This window comes from Chiloscyllium punctatum, chromosome 3 (assembly GCF_047496795.1).
Source record: "Chiloscyllium punctatum isolate Juve2018m chromosome 3, sChiPun1.3, whole genome shotgun sequence".
NCBI classification, from domain to species: domain Eukaryota; kingdom Metazoa; phylum Chordata; class Chondrichthyes; order Orectolobiformes; family Hemiscylliidae; genus Chiloscyllium; species Chiloscyllium punctatum.
In genome coordinates, this window is record NC_092741.1 from 33,132,440 (window position 1) to 33,153,482 (window position 21,043).

General features: G+C 42.1%; 1 protein-coding gene across 1 annotated transcript in view; it reads left to right on the top strand.

Annotated features, from left to right (window-relative positions):
* Positions 1–21,043, top strand: part of plb1 (phospholipase B1) — a 163,151-nt gene that overhangs the window by 26,487 nt on the left and 115,621 nt on the right. Inside the window, exons 14-19 of the mRNA XM_072551369.1 lie at positions 1,389–1,484; positions 10,297–10,371; positions 10,536–10,616; positions 11,009–11,069; positions 12,961–13,019; positions 19,243–19,316. Coding sequence (XP_072407470.1) covers positions 1,389–1,484; positions 10,297–10,371; positions 10,536–10,616; positions 11,009–11,069; positions 12,961–13,019; positions 19,243–19,316 — 446 coding nt within the window. The remainder of the gene's footprint in view (positions 1–1,388; positions 1,485–10,296; positions 10,372–10,535; positions 10,617–11,008; positions 11,070–12,960; positions 13,020–19,242; positions 19,317–21,043) is intronic.

Genomic DNA, 21,043 nt, shown 5'->3' on the forward strand with positions numbered 1-21,043 from the left:
AACTCCCACACCATACCTTTCATCACTCCCCAACCATCTCTACAAGACTACTGTCTTTTGTTCTGAAAGTTTCTCAGTGCAGCAACTTTTGAAAATGTATTTTTACATAAAAAGCACTGGAGGCTATTATGACATAAAAGACAATTGGCCTCATTCTAAGCAAACTAGGTCCTTCCATCAGAGGGTTCCTTCACCACAGATTGGTTTCAGACATTTACCGCAAGCCCTGGCTGCAGCAGAATTAGCAGATCCATTTTCGAGTCTATTATAAAGGATATATCAGCAGAGCAGTTAGAAATACAAAATATGATCATGGCTTCATGAAGGGGATATATCATGCCTGACAAATTGACTTGAATCCTTTGAGCAGGTAACAAGTGAGATAGATAAAGGGGAAGCAGTGGATGTAATAGATTTGGATTTTCAGAAGGTGTTTGATAAGGTACTAAACATTAGATGACTTAATAAGAGTCCATGCTGTTAGATGCTATATTAGCATGAAATGAAAGACAGTGGGATAAACGTGGTCATTTTCAGGATGACAAACCTGTAACTGGTAATGTGCCAAAGAGATCAGCGCTGGGGCCACAATTATTTACAATATAGGAATGAAGAAGTTAAAATACTGCAGCCAAGTCTCTGGATAACACAAAAATAGATGATAAAGCAAGTAGTGAGGACGATACAAATAATCTGCAGAGGTTAAGCGAGTGAGCAAGGCCTTAGAAACTAGAATACAATGTGGGAAAATGTGAGATTATACAATTTGTCAGGAAGAACAGAGGAACTGAATATTATTGAAATGGAGAAAGGCTGCAGAACAAAGGAAGTTGGGAAGCTTTGTGCATGAATCCCAAAAAAACTGGCATACAAGTTCAGTGGTTAATAAGGAAAGCAATGGAATGTTGGCCTTTATTTCAAGGGAGCCAGAGTATTAAATGAGGAAGGTATTGCTAAATCTACATAAGGCACTAGTCCACTAGTCAGACCACAGCTAAAATAGTGTGAATTGTTTTGAGACCTTTACTTAAGGAAAGATATACTGTCATTGGAGGTCCAGAGGAGACTACAGACTGGAAGCTAATTGAAGGACATTGGTTGGTTTATGCATGGAATAATGGTTACCTGGGAGTGACTACAGACTGGAACGTAATTGAGGGATTCAGATGGTTTATCTATGGAATAATGTATACCTGGGTGTGATTAAAGACTGGAATGTAATTGAGGGATTTGGATGGTTTATGTATAGATTAATGGTTACCTGGGTGTGATTAAAACTGGAATGTAATTGAGGGATTCCAAATGTTTATCTTTGTATTTCTGATCTCATGTACTGGTTGTTTATTTTGCGATGGACTATTTTGATCACATTTACTTCTTCCTTGCAGGATGGCAAACCCAATCTTAGCTGCTTCACGCAGAATGGCTTCCAATTCAATGTCAAGGGCCATGCTCTCTTAGACAGCAGCCTTTGGAACAACATGGTGCGTTTGACTTTTCTTTATTTACCCACGTTCTGTAGCTGCATTGTCAGCTTTCAGTTTGAATCGTAATAAGGAGCAATATCAGTTTTACACTTCAGCAGAAAGTTGGAAATTTGAACCTTATCCCCATTTCTGCCACAGATACAGTCAGTTTCTGGAATGGAATATGGTTTGTAATCTAAAATTGCTTAGAATTTCACAGTGTGCAGCACAGAAAACTAACTGAGCAGTAGCACAAGGATCAGGCGATAATATTATAGAGGCATATCAACATATGCAGAATACTGAGAGACAGCTAGCAACCACAATAGGGAATAGTAAGTTAATAAGTGGGATCAGAGAAACAGAGAAAGTTGTAAGTCTAAATAAGGGTTGATATGCAAGACTATGAATGCACAGAGTGTGGTACTGGTGAATTATAGGTGCAGATTGTCATTACAATTTTATGCCAATAACAGAGACCTGGCTCAAGGAGGAGCAGGACTTAATATTACATACAAAAAAGATGAATGCAATTATTGCTTAAAGAGAACATTACAATGCTGTATGCCAGAACCAAGTGTGGGTGTAAGGTGTTGAGGACAAAAGCTAATTAGCTAGAGGTAAGGAACACAAATGATGTAATAACATTGCTCAGGCCATCAACAACTGGGAAGGAGGAGGGTAAGATAATTCGTCAAGAAAAACAGAGCAGCATAAATATTATGAAGTAGTTATAACAGAGAACTTTAATTATCAGAATTTAGATTGGGATAATCATAGTGTGAAAGACAGAGAAGGGTAAGTTTTCTCAGAATGTGTTCAGAACAGGGTTCGACAGCAGCATGCATCCAATACAACAAGAAAGGCGATACTACTGCACTTGATATTTGAGAATAAAGTTGACAAATAGATCAAGTGTCAATAGTGGAATATTTAGAGAATAGTGATCATTAGTATCACAAAGCTTAGGCTGACTATGAAAAGGTATAAAGAATAGTCCAGAGTACCATGAACAAAAGTGGTGGAAAGTAAGTCAAACAAGAAAAATTGCATTGAAGAACCATTGAAAACTAAGGACCAGAGGGTGATCCAGGGAGTAGAAAACCTTTCTCTTTTTGTGGTGAACGAGATATCATTAGCACATTGAAAGTTAGTTGAGTTCCCAAACATTTTGGGATCACTGATCTTTTTAGCAATGCTGTTTCCAGAGCTAGTCTGATGTACTCCAGATAAGAGGAAGAATTGTTAATAACAGTAGATTTTTGTATGTGCCAGTTTTGTGTAGTTCAGTCTGAACAAGTGTTTAGAAAAGAAAAAATAAAATTGTTCGGATAAGAGGTTAAAACTCTGGGGCATGCCAAGCCTATCTAAGTTAAAAACAACTGATAAGGAGATTGCTGTTGATTAAGCTCCATAGGGTATTAAATGGGAGATAGAGTAGATCACGCACATCAAGCTCAGTCAGAATTATGGGACCTAATAAATGATGAACCCTCTACATCATTGTCGAAATTATACGTTGTTGATCTTTTCAAGTCAAGAGACTAGATAAGAAAGAATGACTGACTTGCATGTATGTTTGTTAAGAAAACACATTATATCAAGTCCCAAATTGCTTTATAAGAAACAAAGGACTTTATGAAGTGTAGTCACAGCAGCAACTTGCTTCCAAAAACAGCAATTCAACGATAAACAGATTATTCTGTTTTTTTATGGTTTGGTGCTGTTGTTTAAAAGAATAAATATTGACCAAGTCCTCACAATTCTTCCATATTATTTGATCTGTTAAATTCAGCCAAGAGATAAAAAGGTAAGGGTGAAGGTTGCACGGTCCCACTCTATCAAAAGAGAGACGTGACTGCTGGTGGTTTTACTGATGGTTACCATACCACAGGCAAGGGGAGAGGTTAAGAAGGTGGGATCTTCACAATGGCCTCGGCTGGTACTGGAATTGAACCAATGCTGTTGGCATCATTCTACATTGCAAACCAGTCATCCAACCAACTGAGTTAGCCAACCTCTGAGAGGCCTTCCAGTCCAACATGAATCATGGCAACTCTGATAGTGAAGCACTCCCTTAGTACTCCAATGAAGAGTCAGCACAGATTGCAAACGTATATCTCTAGAATAGGGCTCTAGAGTGAATCCTAAATTTTAACTCCAAGGTAAGAGTGTTAACAAATAAATCACCGTTAATGCATTTTAATTAATCCTAATTTTAAATAATGAAATGGAATCTTCAGATATTTCCCATGCTAGATGTTCATTTCAAAGTGGGAGTCTCCATTAACAGGAAACATATAGTATACTTTTCCTTACAATATGTGATCTTATTAAAGCATTCAACTAACTTTTGAAGGAATTAGATGCTGGTTCATTTCATGATTGCTGGTTCAGAAACTCGACCCCAACCATTTGAGCTTCAAAATTGCATTGGACACAATCCAAGAAATTCACATTCCCTCAGGACATGGCCAGCCTCTGAGAACCTTGTTCAGAAGGCCCATTGAGGAGACAATTCAAAGTCTAAGGACAAGTTTATCATAAATTATTGGCCTGCTGATTGTTTTAATTGCTTGTATTTATTTTGCAGCTGTAATGAAATATATACGTTCATAATAATATTTTTAAAGTTTAGATTTTAATGTTATGGCATATGAGCAGTGGTTACTTTGAATAACTTTTTAAAAAATTAGACAGTCTTTTCAGAACAGTGACCTAACCAAGTATATATCAGGGAGCAGGAACGTCCCTTCCAACATGTTAATGGAATATTGTTTTTACTGTTCTCGTTAATGGCAGGTGGAATAAAACCATGAAGGCCACTTGTTGTTTTTACTTCGAGTTAATCAAGGATTGATTTCAGCTTACAGATGTCAGAGACTAAATGTTTTAGGGCATTTCATAGAAGACCCAACTGATGTCAGGAGCAACTTTAGTTTGTCACTTAGAAAGGTGTATAGAACAATTCAGGAAAAGCACAGTTATCTCTTGCAAAGTTTAATTTGTGAAATTTATAGACTAAGAATGTTTTATTCGAATGCAAGAATTTATTAAAAGCTGAGAAAGTCTAAGCTCTCAGTTTTATGTATTCTCATAAGAAGTCTTTACAGGTCACAGGGAAGAACTAGGAAGAATCAATACAGCCAAATTTAAATTTTCATTAGAAAGGGGTAATTTTTCTGAGTTTGAGTTCATGGAACAGACAGATAGTCTCATCCTATTTCCCTAAACTATGTTTTGCTGTGTGTTTTCAGCTCTTTCAAACTACATTCTATATTATAATAGCTTGTTTTTATTTCCTTTTAATTTTTGAAATTAACTTCTGTGCTGAAACATGAGAAAAGAAGCATCTAGCCTTATGCAACTGTTTCAGAGAACAAACACCAATTTAACTAACTAAAAAAAGAATTGTGAAGCCAGGTCTCATCTTGCGATCCAACCTGTCCAGTTGTAACATTAGCTGGGGTCATAACATATCACTTGATAACTGCTCACACAGATGCTATATCTGGTGCAATACTCTCTTGACATAATGTTGGTAGTGCTTTTTTTTAAATGTATACATCATTTTGTACCTGTAAAGGAAAATCAAGGAGTATAAGGTGTTCTTATGCATCTGCCACTCTTCTAACAATGGAAAAGTTAGAAATCACATGACACCAGGTTATTGTCCAATAGGTTTGTTTGGAAGCATTAACTTTTGGAGCACTGCTCCTTTATCAGGTGATTGTCCTGAAGTAGCAGAGCTTCAAAAGCTAGTGCTTCCAAACAAACCTGTTGGACTGTAATCTGGTGTTGTGTGATTTTTAACTTTGTACACCCAAGTCCAACACCAGCCACCTCTACATCAGAAAAGTTACAAGTAGATGGTGAGTTTTGGAAGATATTTGGAAGGAAGATTAATGCTTGGCTGAAGAGATTAATTTCTAAGAGTATCTTAGAGGAAGAGAAGGATCAATGCAGAGTATGTTTCAAGAGAGCATTGCTGGACATAGGACGATCAGTCTGAGTCAACAACAATGTGGAGAAGAGGAGGAGAGAACAGAAGCAATGGAATGTGGAATTTTCAAGAGGTGTTCAGACTGGGGAAGGTTACAAAAAGACATTGGCAGGTTTATTATGCCTTTCTTATTTTGACTTGAAGCCAGTTTTGTGATTGTGCCTCTTATCTGTGATTGGCCTGAAGCCAGGACCCCACCTATCACAAAGAGAAAGGATATGAAATAATTTCATGCCAAGTTGTTGCAAAAGGGCCATAAGCGATTTATAGTAAAACTGAAACAAAAGAATTGACAATGACACCAAATCTGATGATATTTAAAATGTTTCTTATGTACTATTTACAGTCAAGTTGGAATGGTTTACAGACGGATTTTTTTCTGTTCCCATGGAGATGGGAAAGAAGACAGGGCTTTCCAGGAATGAAATAAATAAGGGAAACCTCATCAAGACCATTCCCTGATGCAAGCCTCGCTTTTGAATCTTTCCTAGGGACATTGTGATACATTTCGGAAAGTGCTGGAGAATCTCAGCAATTCTGGCAGGGAAAAGCAAAGTTGTAGTGATTGTAATGTGATCAGCTGGTTGGGACTGTTAACCCAGTCCTATCAGGGAGTCCTAGCTGATAAATATAAACAGGAGTGTCAAAGGTTGTGTTTACTCTGACAGCTGGCTCAGAGGGACCTGGATCCCTGTCAAGGACTCTCCATCTGTAATGAAGGGCAACGCACTGATGTGATACCGGTCTCTGGAGTGATCTCAAGAATGACTCTGAGTTCGATGACTTGTTTAGAAATGGGAACTGGTTCAACAGCCTGCTCTGCAGAGACAGGCAAGAAATTGTAAAATTAAGTTCCACCCAAGGGCCATTTTGAGCCAGCATTGCATTTTATTGATGGATGTTGTGTGCAGAGGCACAGGCTGAATCAAGGTGACTACCCTGTTCTAACAGGACCGCCAGCAGTAGGTGGCGATGCCGGGGGAGGGCACTGAGCAAGGGCACTAAGCACTTGGCCATAACTTCATTAGCAGATGGCGACGGCAAGAAACGGCAGCTAGAATTACTGAATGGTCTCTTGTTGAGTGAAAGGAAAGGTGTCCTTGGAGGACAGAGGGTTGAGGGGAAGGGAGAGCAGTCAGACAAAGGAATTGCTCAGCCTGTATGGTTACTCCATCTACTTCACTTAAATAGTACATAGTTTATCCCTAATTTCCCTTCCTATTTGAAATGTCAATAGAAGACAGAATCCCTGCTTTCTGATCTTTGGGCTGTCAGTGTGCTCAAATCTCCTGTTACATTTCTAGCACAGTCAACAAGATTCCACTGCACAGAGATGGAGGCGTGGCTGATGAGGGCAAAATGGAAGGATAGTGGAGGAGTTAAAACTGGGAATGTCTGTAAGGAGGCAGGGGGCTGAAGCTGCTCTGGGATCACTGCAGACTCTGGTATTGGCAGGGAGAGAGAGACTCTGATCTTTAAACCAAACCTGGCATGTCCTTGGCGAGCCAGATCTCCAGCTCCCTCGCAGACTAATACCAGTATCCTTGGCCAGCGAGGGCTGTCATCCCAGGGTCAAGGGCAGAAGAGAGTGGTTATCATTTTGCCAGTTGGAGTCTCAAGCCAAATGGGAGGAATATGGAGAAATACGCCAGTGTGACACTTGAACTGCAAAGTTTTGAGGTGGGCTATTTCCCAGAAGCTCAGAGATATTCTTATTAGTGCAGAGGTTGTAGCTTTCACAACCCACTGAGCTCCTTTCAAATATCTGCTCAGCTGGGAGAGACAGAAACCAAACGGGCTGCTCGACCTGCAAGGTTTTGATTCTAGATCCCCTACAAAATATAATGCAAACGCCCTTAATTGGAAGAATGGCCACAAGTGGGAACCCACCCCTGCCCAGCTGGAAGGGGCAGTGGCCAATGCCATGATCATGCCCATGCCCAATGGGCAAGGCAGCTCTCTGAGCCTGGTTTCCTCTGACAATCAGCCTAAGATTCTGCAGTGTCTCTGATGGATTTATGATGAGGTTGAAGCCCGATCCAGGTAAAGTTACGTCTGGTTTCACCTTTGCCATCTATCTCAAAAGAGGACCTCAGACATGCTCAGCTGATTGGTACAATCAACTGATACCCACGTCATCGATGGAAGGCCAACGCTCACTAACATCAGCACAAACTGATGTGGGAGCACAAACTGACATGGACACAGTTGAGGTGCAGGAAGAGGATCAGGGAAAAGGGTCCTCCAGCAGCTGGTTTATGACAAGGAGAGCGAGCTGAAGTAACTCATCCTTCCCAACAGCCTCAATTGTAAAGTAGTGGTGGGAGTTCATGATCAAACAGGACACTAAGCAATAAAAAAGATGATTACCCTGAGCAATGTTACCGGCCCAGAATAGCCATGGGTATTGATGATTACCATCAACATTTTGAGACATATACCTTGGCCAAAACAGGGAAGCAACTTTGCTCCCAGCAAGAGACCTCACGTGGTCCTCACAATGGATTTCACAGTTCATGGCCCCAGTAGTAATGGGAGTAAGCATGTTCTCATGCTCACAGATGCTTTCAAGGTTCATACAGTTCTGAAGAAGGGTCCTGCCCAAAACGTTGACTCTCCTGCTCCTCAGATGCTACCTGACCTGCTGTACTTTTTCCAGCGCAATGCTTTCTCAACTTATACAGACCACTCTCAGCCATGACCAAAGGACCTCAACTGTAGCCAAGGAATTAGTGGATGATTGGTTTGTCTATTTTGGTGTTCCAGGTCAGATTCTCAACTTAGACAGCAACAGCTAACAGGGGTTTTGCAAGGTTGATGGCGCTGCCAAGGGCAACAAACAGTTTTGTTTCTCTCTCTATAAGATGCCGTCAGATGTGCAGAGTGTTTCCAGCACTCTGTTTGCATTTCACAACATTTCCTTTTTGCCAACTTGTCTCATTGTTACTTTTTCCTTTTAGGTCATCATGACTTTGTCTAACCATTGTGCCTGTCTGCACCCCATAATTCCTTTTTGTCGTCTGCCTGCTCCCTTCTGTATTTGCTTTGAAAGTTGTTCCCCAGTGTAAACTACTCCCCCTGGGCTGTTTTAGCGGTGTTTTCTGTGTTTTTATTTAAACGCTGTTTGCTTAAAACTGTTCAAAAGAAAAGTCTAGGCCTTAGTTAAAATGTAATCTGGCTGTATTACTGCGTGGTTAAGTTTTTCCTTAAAGCAAAGGCAGAATAGTTAACAATGATAGTTGTTGGAGAGTTATACAATCTCCGATAATATCATGTTAACTGCTGTAGTGATATGAAAATGATTAAAGATAGTTCCCATTTTTACTGCCGTTATCTTTGATACCTTGCTTAATACAAAGTTGCTGTCTCTGCCATTTCCATAACGTGCCTGATTTTGTTTTCTGAGATTTCCTGTTTAATCTGACCTCCTGTCTATCACCCACCACTTTCCCCTTTCTCTTTTCTATTTCCCTCATTTCTTCTAAGGATTTTTAAAACGAGATGAGAACATCATTGGCTAGGCCAGCACTTATTGCCAATCCCAAATTGTCCAGAGGGCAGTTAAGAGTCAACCCCATCGCTGTGGGTCCAGAGTCACATGCAGGCCAGACCAGGTAAAGATGACAGTTCCTTCCCTAATGGACATGAGTGAACCAGATGAGGACTGTTGGCAAGGCAGACAATGATCGAATTGAATGGTGGAACATGCTTGAGGGCCAAATGGCCTACGGCTGTGTTCTTTCCTATGTACCTTATACAAAGGGATTAGATGAAGAGACAGAGGAAGTCATTTATGAGTTGCACGTTGGCTCAGTGGTTGACACTGCTGTCTCATAGCAGGGACTTGGGTTCAATCCCACCCTTGAGCCACTGTGTGCAGTGTGTACATTCTCCTTACCTGTGTTTCTTCTGGGTGCTCTGGTTTCCTTTCACTGTACAAAATGTATAGGTTAGGTGGATGGGCCATGTAAATTGCCCATAGTATTCAGAGGATGTGCAGGCTAGGTGGATTAGCCATGGGAAATATGGCGTTGTAGGGATAGGATAGCAGGGGTGGTTCTGGTTGGGATGAATGGCCTCTTCCACACTGTAGGGATTCAACGAAGGAAGAGTAGAAGAGTAAGCCTGATAGCTTAGTTGAAGAGCTAGTACAATCGCAATGGGCCGAATAGAGTCCTGTTATAGATCATTCTATGATTTTTCTGAGGGACCAAGGCCAATAGAATCTATCAGCTAGAAGCTATGAAGTCACCTTTAGGTGCACCAATTAAAACTGACTGTGGGCATGCTGGAAGGCCCTCTTTCTCAAATGTGGTCCAGCGTCAGTAACAGCGTATGGAAAGCTACTTTCAGGTCCATCCTTCACCTTTCAGGTGATTTGACAGCACAGATTCAACTGCCGTGGCTCTGAAATACCAGATTGTGAACTGAAGTTAACACTGAGGTTTACAATGGGGCAGGAGGTATTGTCATACCTAATGAGGTGCTGTGCCCTGGTGGAAGACACATGTTTTCAACCCTGGGATACAGCACTAAGAGCCTCTGATTGATATCAGGTTTGGAATCATTTGATCAGTCAACCTCATTTCCACCTCCAAAGCTTCAGATAAGGGAAGCTTGTAATCTGAACTAAAGATAACTGCAATAAGGAACATATCAAGGTCTGGAAGCAATGAAATGCCTTATATGCAGGGCCCTATCAATAATGAGTCCTAAAGTTGATATTGTGCATTTTGCAATATTTTAAATTCAAAGTGGCTAGTGGTGTTAGTTATACTGTAATGTAATCTTTCAATCATGCTGATCCTCATCTGTTTTCTGTCATAGATCCAACCCAGTGTTGATAGAATTGAAGTCCTTGAATGCACAGCCACAGTTCCTCAGCTACACTGTCCGTCCCAGGTATGATCAGAACGGTGGTATCTGCTGCCATCTAGGGAAGTCAGTGGACACTATCAATCATTCCTCCCATTTTTAACACCCCCACATCTTTACTGTTTAAATGTAATGTTGCCACATTGCATTGTAGTGCTTCATTAACTCATGCTGTCTGTCCATTCCTATAGGAGAGACCTTACCTCTTCACTGACCAAAACAGAGACTATGGAAGCAGTAGGGGTATGGAGGCAAGGGGTCCAAGCCAGCAGGTAAACTATCTCATATGTGAGTGACTTCCCATCTTCATAATGTGCACCTTCATCACTTCCTCAATTGTTTGGATTCTTTCACTTTCCTGATTTTCCATCTCCCTCACAACTTGGACCTTTCCAAGGTGCAGACTATCACTTAGCACCTTTCCCTTCATTTCTAACTTATTTTCTTTCAATTTTTATGTACGACTGCTCCATGGCTGAAGATGAACCTTTCAGAAGTGACTTTCCACCAAATAGCTCTGAATCGATCATTCAAACAAAGGAATTTAGATCTGCTGTCCATGTCCATGTCCAGCACTTTCTGCTCATTCTTCAATGATAAATGCATTTCAGAAAATTACTGGCAGCAACCATAAACTTTCAATAAATTTCTCATTTTGAAACAGGGTTCTGGCAACAAATTGACTTGTACAGAAAGGGACCCTTCTGATGCTGTTCCAGTCTCAGGTAAAGATACACACTATTCATAATCTAATAAAATAATTTCTCTTTGGATTTTGCCCTTGAACCAAGTTTTTTGCTAAGACATTTTAGAGAACAAACAAGCATCATCCATTCACTGTGTGTTGGAGCATTAGGACAACAGATCTCTAAAAAAAAGGCATTAGTGAACTGGAGGTGTTTTTCCAACAATCTCTAGTAGTTGTTAAAGGAGCTTTATATTGCAGATTTATGAAATCAAGTTCTACCAACTGCTGTTCTGAGATTTGAATACACAACCCTCAGAATACTACCCTAGACTGCTATTCAGTGACATTGCCAATATGTCACCACCTTTTCTAACTAAACTAGCTCCTGTCAATCCAGTCAGATTCAGCCTCTGGCCACTCATCAGTTCACAAGCAATAGAGACAAGAAATATTAGCTCAAATACAGAGAGCCAAGCACACATTCACACTGTCCTGAAGGAAGGCAGCATCTATACCAACCTCCTTTATTCCACTCATTGCCTCACTTCATGAGTTCACTTTTATAGCTGAGGTGGTAATGTCAACTTTCTGGGGAATGTTTCTCCTATACTCTTGCAGACAATGTTGCAATGAGGGTCAACCCTTGCTCATAGTAACAATAGGAACAAGGAGACCATTCAGCCCCATGACCCTTTTCCTCCACTGAATAAGAGCATGTACTCCACTTAGCCAACTTGGTCCTGTATCCCTTAAGTTTGCTTACCAAAAATGTATCCAGCTCAGTTTTGAAAATGCCAATTGGCCACCTCCAGCCATCATACCCAGCCTTGAAAGATTGATGTTTTGGAGAACTACCCCTTATTTGCAGAAGTGCTTCCTGTGTCACCCTTGAGTAGCTGAGCCCTAGTTTTAAGATTGTACCTTTTTGTTATGGGCTATCCCATCAGCAATAGGCTGCCTCTATGTTACCCTAACATATACTTCAATCACGTTAAACACTTCAGTCAGATCCATTAAATCGTCTTTAGTAAAGGTTAGTAAAAAGCCATTTAGTTAAAAAAATCAAGTATGCACAACCTATCTTTAGTTGCAGTATAATTCATATGAAAACCAAGATAATTCCACTTCCTAAAATTATTCCTGAGGGACATTCCCACTATTAGTTCCCAGTCCACTCAACTTTTGCTGTCAAGTCAACTCTTGAGACCCCCTCTCATCCAATTCTGTCTGGCAATTCTTTGAGCACTGTTGTATAGGCAGGTACCCAACATGAAGTTAGTCTGTTTGTTTAACAAAGTATGAACAAACGTGAACAAAATAACTGGAACATTTCTCTAATCAAATGATTTGATTTGTGGGAGGCTAGCCACAGCCACCATCTGGAGTTGGTTCAGATTGGAAATATGTAGGAATTGGTTCAGATTAGTTATTGCACTCAATAAAGCTCAATCAGTGTTATGTAAAAATCTCACTATACCAGTTTGGCAAAGTTTGATCTGCTCGAGAGTTGAACTAAAGTTATTTTTGTCAATTTTCTCAGCTCTGTAATGATTCTGGTGTTTGAGGGTGCCATAAGGAGCACTGGCCCTAATGAGGTGATGAATGTTCAGTAACATGTACAGATTCTTCTTGTACTCAAACAGATATGGCCTTTTTGATACACATTTGTTCACCTCCAGTGGAGTGCAGAAAAAAGTTAACAGATTAGACTGGGATGTTGGCGTATTTCAGAGTTTCTGCCAAGCTTTGTTCAGTGGGATGTGGGTGATCTCAGAAGAAAGCAGCTTGGCCCACTGTAAGCAATGCAGGGAAGAAATATGTTGAAGTGCTGGATGGAAAGCATTTATTTTTGCACATAATTATCCCCTCTTGCTTGCTACAAGAATGATGGGTTTAATGTCTCTTACATCCTGTTATTTCTCCACAAGTTCACAAGCTCAGACCAGCTGACATAAAGGTGATCGCTGCGCTCGGAGACTCCATCACGGTGAGTCTGCATGAAGTTTTGAACTTTGTTATATCTTCCAAAGAAAAGGAAGCACCTTCCCTCCTACCCTTCCCTCAAAGCTGTCTTGGAATGCCCAAGATTCACATAAATCTTTGTTGCTACAAATGCAACAAAGCATCCCTCAGCTCTGCCAGCAAATGTTTTAAAAACCAACACAAAGATTGAGAGGATTTGTTGATGCTGATAGAATTATGGAGTAGTAGAGTCACACAGCACAAAACTAATCTAGTTCTGTTTGCCTGTATTTACAAGGGGCCTAAATCCCTCAACATTTCATATTCATGTATCCATCCAGTGTTGTAGTTGTGCCTGCATACACCACTTCCTCTGGCAGTTCATTCCACACACAAACCACTCTGCATAAAAAATTGTTCAAGTCCTTTTTAAATCTTTCCCCCCTCACCTTAAAATATGCCCCCAGTTTTGAACTCCCTCACCCAGGGACAAGACTTGTCATTCACCTTATCTATGCCCCTTCTGATTTTATAAAGCTGTAAGGAAACTCCTCAACCTCCTATGCTGCAGTGAAAAAGGTCCCAGCCTTTCCAGCCTCTCTTTAGAACTCAAACCTCCATTCCCAGTAAATTCCTGGTAAATCTTTTCTGAACCCTCCAGTTTAATAATAGCAGGGCAACCAGAACTGCTCACAGTACTCCAGAAGAGTCCTCACCAACATCTTGAACAACCTCAACAGGATGTTCCACCTTAAAATAACTGCACAGAGACATATGCTGTCACAAACTCCCCCTTTATTTAAAAGTGTACTGTACATTGGCTGTGGCCAGCCAGTTCAGAGTCAGTCCTTAACTGAGCAGATTATAATCTCCTGGTATGAAATGGTGCAAAACACAAACAAACAGTTAACAATAAACAATAAGCAGCAATTCACAAAGAAACTGCTATATACAGGGGAAAGGGGCAGCAAGCCCACCATTCAACAGGTTAACAGGGAAGTGAGGATGCACCTTAAATCCTACCTTATCATATTTAAAAGGAAACAGTAACACAAACTGATACAAGATAGTCCAATGAAACAAAAAAACTGCATAGAACACACTCTCCTGGTTATATTTTATTAAACAAAAATTACAAAAAAGTTAACATTTACAGCTGTTTACAACAGCAATTTTACAAGGGAGAGGAGCAGCAAAGCTAGGCCCCAAACCCTACCTCTCAACCAGTTTACAGGGAATTGAGGACAAACCACAAATCCCAGTTCCAAATATAAAAAGACAGTAACAATGACCTTTATACATAAGACAATCCAGTTACATTTTTTTTTAAGAAAAAAGTGCAGACAATACAGACCCAGTAAGCTTCCCACCTTCTGGCCACTCTAAGGCAGCCTGCCCCTAACTCTCCTGGTTATATTTTTTTTTTCCTGTTTATACTATATTTTATTAACCAAATTACAAAACACAGTTTACAAAAAACAGTTAACATTTACAGCTGTTTACAACAGCAATTTTACAAGGGAGAGGAGCAGCAAAGCTAGGCACCAAACCCTACCATTCAAACAGTTTATAGGGAGAGGAGGACAAACCCCAAATCCCAGTTCCACATATAAAGGTCAGCGACAATGACATTTGTACATAAAAGCCAACCCAGTTACATAAACAGTGTACAATACAGACCCAGCAAGTCCCCGTCCCTCCCACCTTCCGGCCACTCTAAGACAGCCCGCCCTATGTACCTTCCGGCTCTCGGTCCACCCCATGCCCCTTCCAGTTCTCGGTCTGCCCTGACACACCTTTCGACCACCTCTAGGGCAGCCCGCCCCGGTACCCGCCCAGGGTGACAGCGGTCAGGACGGCCTACCCACCTTCCGGCTTCACTAACCACCCTCAGCACCTTTCGACCACCTCTGGGGCAGCCCGCCCCGGTACCTGCCCAGGGTGACAGCGCTGAGGACAGCTACCCGCCTTCTGGCTCTCGGTCTGCCCCTACGTACCATTGGGCTCTCACCCACCCCGATGCGCCATCCGGCCAGTGGGCTATCCTGGCACACCTTCCGGCCACCTCTAGGACAGCCCGTCCCCTTCCCTGGGACGACAGCGTGCAGGGTAGCCCACAAGCCTTCCGGATCTCAGTCTGCCCCTACGCGCCTTCTGGCTCTCGGCTGGTCTGACACACCTTTCGACCACTTCTAGGACAGCCCGTCCCGATTACCCCTTCTCGGGACGACGGCGCTCAGAACGGCCTACCCACCATCTGGCTCTCAGGGTGACTGGCATCAGAGTGGCCTACCCACCCTCAAGCTTTCGGGACAGCCTACCAACCTTCAGGTTCACAGGATGGCCTATCCACCCTCCGGATCTCAGGGTGACAGCTTTCAGGACAACCCATGAGCCTCCCAGCTCACAGTAAGACCTGCCAGACCCAGAGACACGCAAGACAGTGCAGCTGATAGACCCAAACAACACAAAACAGTTAATTACATAAAAACAGAGTCCTTTCTGGTCCACAGTCCAAATATAGAGTCTTCAAATATAAAGTCCATTCCCAGGAATGGAGTCCACTCCATTTCACAAGGTGCATTGTCCAAAATGGAGTCCACTCCAAACTGCAGAGTCCACCGCTAGAAAAAAAGGATCCACAACCAAGGGCAGAGTCGACTCCCGAAGGCAGCAAATACACACCCCACAGCACAGGTGTTCAGTCTCTGTGGAGTCCTGGCCCAGCCTTGGAAAACCAGGCCCACTCACAGGAACATAGTACATTGTACAGGTGCGGTTAACTCACAGGGGTTTGGTCCATTCCTGAAGGCAAGGTCTTCAACCAAACTCCAGGATACAGCAATTGCTCACCTCCCAGCACACACACACAGGTGTTCAATCTTCAGAGGCCCAGTCCCAGGGCTAGGCCTCCCCACAGGAACAGCTTCTCTAGTGAAATGTATTTCTTCCACAAGGGCTCAGTCCAACCACCAAAAACAGTGAAGACACTTACACAAAAAACAAAGAAAACTAGAGTCCAAGGGCTAAGCCCTACCACAAAATGAACATTGTTATTTTCTCAAAAAAAAAGAGAAAAGAGAAACACACAGGCTGTAACCAGCCAGGGAAACAACAATCCCCTAATGAGAACTGAGTTTCACCTGAAACACATTGTGAGCATCAGGAGTTTAGAAATCAGCCCTCACTAAAAGGAATGCCAGTTAACAAACTGGCTAAATGATTCAGCCAGTTCAGGAATCAGGTTTCCCCCGCACCAACAGTAACATACTGACTGTAGCACCAGCCAGCACAGAGTCAGTCCTTAACTGAGCAGATTATAATCTCCTGGTATGAAATGGTGCAAAACACAAACAAACAGTTAACAATAAACAATAAGCAGCAATTCACAAAGAAACTGCTATATACAGGGGAAAGGGGCAGCAAGCCCACCATTCAACAGGTTAACAGGGAAGTGAGGATGCACCTTAAATCCTACCTTATCATATTTAAAAGGAAACAGTAACACAAACTGATACAAGATAGTCCAATGAAACAAAAAAACTGCATAGAACACACTCTCCTGGTTATATTTTATTAAACAAAAATTACAAAAAAGTTAACATTTACAGCTGTTTACAACAGCAATTTTACAAGGGAGAGGAGCAGCAAAGCTAGGCCCCAAACCCTACCTCTCAACCAGTTTACAGGGAATTGAGGACAAACCACAAATCCCAGTTTCAAATATAAAAAGACAGTAACAATGACCTTTATACATAAGACAATCCAGTTACATTTTTTTTTAAGTAAAAAGTGCAGACAATACAGACCCAGTAAGCTTCCCACCTTCTGGCCACTCTAAGGCAGCCTGCCCCTAACTCTCCTGGTTATATTGATCAGCCAAGGCTTTCCTGATTGGCCCAGGTTAACAACCCCAATCAAGAACCTCATATTCAACAAGGTTTACTTGGTCCCAATTGCATCACAACTCCTATACTCAGGTGCTGAGCAATGAAGGCAAGCGTGCTGAACACCTTCTTAGCCACCCTGTCTACCTGCGACACAAATTTCAAAGAATCATGTTCCTGAACCTCTAGGTCTCTCTGTTCTACAACACTACCCAGGGCCCTACCATTAATTGTATAAGTCCTGCCCTTGTTTGTTTTGCCAAAATGCATAACCTCACATTTATCCAGAGCCAGAGAACTATAGTAGTTAAATGTGCTCATTTCCTATCCCTACTTGAACAAGAAACATTGGGAACAATACATACATTAAGCATTAAGTTTTGTTTCATTTTTCAATCTCTTTCTCCATCATGTGCTTATCCAGCTCTCCTCCACTGAAATTCTGTCATTTTTTTTTCAACCACTCCATGAATTGATGAATGAATACAGATAAAAAATATCAGCATAAAATGTGGTACTGACCACCCGGAGGAAATTACAGTTTTCATTCAAAGTTGATCCTTTGTAAAGTTGTTCAATTTCTTACCATTCTACAGGGAAAGATAGAAGGTAGGAGCAGGACGTTTGACCCCTCACACCTGCTCTGCCATTGAATATAATCCCCATGCCCCTTGATCCCTTTAATCACATGAGCTGCCTCTGCATCTTTCTTGAAAACACAATGTTTTAGCCTTGACCCCTTCCTGTGGTAGAGAATCCTCCAGGCTCACCACTCTCTGGGTGAAGAAATTTCTTCTCATCTCAGTCCAAATGAATCTTTATACTGGTAGACTTTTGCCCTTGGTTCTGGACACACCAACCACAGACAACTACATCTCATAAAATATGCATTTCCATTGGAAACTGGGGGTCTACTTGCTACAGTGGCAGAATGTCGTACAGGACTATGGGCAAGGGCTGGAAGTGAATTAGCTTTATTGTCACATGTTCTCAAAGGAGTACAGTGAAAAATTTCTAAGTCACCACTTAACAGCTTCATCTTAGGTGCAAATGTACGTGGATACAGTTTCTTCAGTTAAAAGATTAGTTACAGTATAACAATGTCTTTAACACATGTTAGATACAGTGTACCTAGGTACAATTCTTAGTTACAGAATGGAGAAAAGAAGGAAAAAAGGTTACCTTTCAGCTATACACAGGATAACCACAAGTCAGAAAAATAAGAAGCAAAGTTAGAAAGCCAAACAACAGAGTTTCCCTCTCCAACAGCCCTCCACAGCAGACCAATGCAGGGGGCCTCCACGCAGTCTGACTGCTGGCTGCTGACACGAACCACACAGTGCCACAGCCGCCATACTTCACATAGGGTCGCTGCTCGTTGGTGTTCCAGCTCCAGGTCACTGATCGCTGATGTCCCCACTCCAGGTCACTGCTCTCTGGTGTCCCTGCTCCAGGTCACTGCTCTCTGGTGTCCCTGCTCCAGGCTGCTGCTCTCTGGTGTCTCTGGTCTGGGCTGCTGCTCTCTGGTGTCCCCTCTCTGGGTCACTGATCTCTGGTTTCCCTGCTCCAGGCTGCTGGTCTCTGGTGTCCCTGCTCCGTGCTGGTCTCTAGTGTCCCTGCTCCGTGCTGGTCTCTGGTGTCCCCACTCCGGGCTGCTGGTCTCTGACATCTCCTCTCCAGGCTGGTGGTCTCTGGCGTCTCTGCTCTGGGCTGCTGGTCTCTGGTGTCTCTGCTCCAGGCTGCTGGTCTCTGGTGTCCCCGCTCTGGGCTGCTGGTCTCTGGTGTTCCCTGCTCTGGGCTGCTGGTCTCTAGTGTCCCCACTCTGGGCTGTTGGTCTCTGGCGTCCCCGCTCTGGGCTGCTGGTCTCTGGTGTCTCTGCTCTGTGCCATCAGCCACCAACCCCATTTCGGAGACCGGGAGTCAGAGGCTGGGGCTGAGTGTTTGTGGCCGAGAGAAAAGAGGAAAAGAGGAGGAATGAAAAATGGGATTAGAATAGTTAGCTGTTTGTTTTTGACTGGCATGGACATGATGGGCCAAATGGCCTTTCTGTATGCTCTAGATCCTGATGACTGTGCGTCTCTAATGATAGATGAAGGGTCTCTAGTGTGTTTCTCTTATGATTTCTCTCCTAGCTTGTTGAGTTTGGTGTTGCTCAATGGCCAACTAGAAGCCCCCTTGCTGCCATTTTTGTTTTGCTTTCTAGGAGAGATACTGAAGAAGAAAGATTGAAGGGGGAGCAAAGTTGAATTTGTTCTCTCACTGGGAATGGAACATCTCAAATGTTGTCACTGGTCTCCAGCATTGTCTTGCTAGCTAAGGCCCTGTACAAACACACTAACATATATTTTATCTATGCTATAGTCTGGAAATGGAGCAGGAGCAAGGCCCAATAATCTTTTCGATGTTCTCACTCAGTACAGAGGGCTTTCCTGGAGGTTAGTAATGTTTACCCTCCTCCTTCTCTTGGGTCTGAAAATGAATGTCCTGTCACTTTCTTCTTGGTTTGGTCTGTAATTCTTATCTATAAATGTGGTTCCCTGAGTAGTCTTGAACAAGGATGATAAATGCTCACTTCGAAGACTCAGTATGTTGGGCAAATCCCAATCTTCATTTTCTGATCTGCAGCACTTTTTAATAGACCATTGGTTTCAAGGAATGAAATATTCTCTTCTTAAAAGCTTCAGGTGTTAACAGATCTCCTTGCCTTGACAGAATCAACATCAATTCGAATTTACATCCAAATATACTGACCAGGAACAGGAAGAGGCCTGCATGGGTTTCCTCCGAGTGCTCTGGTTTCCTCCCAACAGTCCAAAGATGTGTAGGTTAGGTGGATTGGCCATATTAAATTTCCCATTGTGTCAAGGAATGTGCAGGCTAGGTTGATTGGCCATGGGAAATGCAGGGTTACAGGCATAGGGTAGGGGGCTGGGCCTGGGTTGGATGCTCTTCAGAGGGTCAGTGTGGATGCAACGGGCTGAATGGCTTGCTTCCACACCGTAGGGATTCTGTGATCGACCTCTGCCTTAAAAATAGTCAAGGACTCTTTTAGAATCTTAAAATAGAATAGATAGTTTTATAAGGTGTAACTAGCAGAATAGATGAGAGGTCACTAGTTGATGTAATGTTTTTTTGATTTTCTGAAAGCTTTTGGTAAAGTTACACAAAAGGTTGGTAAGTTAGAGCTCATGGGGTTGTACTGAGAACAAAAACTGATTAACAGACAGAAAACTGAGTATAGGAATCAATGGGTCATTCTCAGGTTGGTAGGCTGTGATTAATGGGGTACCACAAGGATCAGAGCTTGGGGCCCAGATATTCACAAACCATATCAATAATTTGGATCTGAGGATTAAATAAAACATTTCCAAGTTTGTGGATGACACAAAACTAGGTGTAAGTGTGAGTTGTGAGGAGGATGTAAAGACACTTTAAAGGCATTCAGTGAGTGGGAATAAATTTGCTGATAGAATACAAGATGGAGAAATGTTACATGAGCACTTTGGTAGGAAAAATAGAAATGCAACATATTTTGTAAATAGTGAGCAGTGGTAACTATTCTTGAGCCTCAAAGGAGCTTGGACATCCTTATTCATGACTCACTGAAGGTTAAATTGCAGATACAGCAAGAAAATTAAGAGGCAAATAGTATGTTGACCTTTCATTAAGAGGATTTGTGTATATGAACAAAGATGCATTACTGCCACTATATGGAGCCATGGTGAGACCACGTCTGGTGTACTGTAAGCAGTTTTGGTCTCCTTAACTAAAAGCTATCACAGAAATGAGGAGGAATTTCCTCTTCCAGAAGGTAGTAAATTTGTGGAATTCTTTACCATAGAGGGCTGTAGAGGCTGGGTTGTTAAGTGTATTCAAGATTGAAATAGATAGATTGAAATAAATCGATAGCAAGGGAATAAGGGTTATGGGGAAAATGCAGGAAAGTGGAGTTGAGGATTATCAGACCAGCCATTCTCCCATGGAATAGTGACGCAGACTTGCTGGGCTGATTGGCCTAATTCCACTCCTCTGTCTTACAGAAAGATCTGTTTGCTAGAGGGAGTACAACAAAGGTTTACCAAACTAATCCCCAGGATGGAGGGATTATCCTGTGAAGAAAGATTAAATAGACCAGGGCTACATTCTCTGGAAGTTGAGAAAG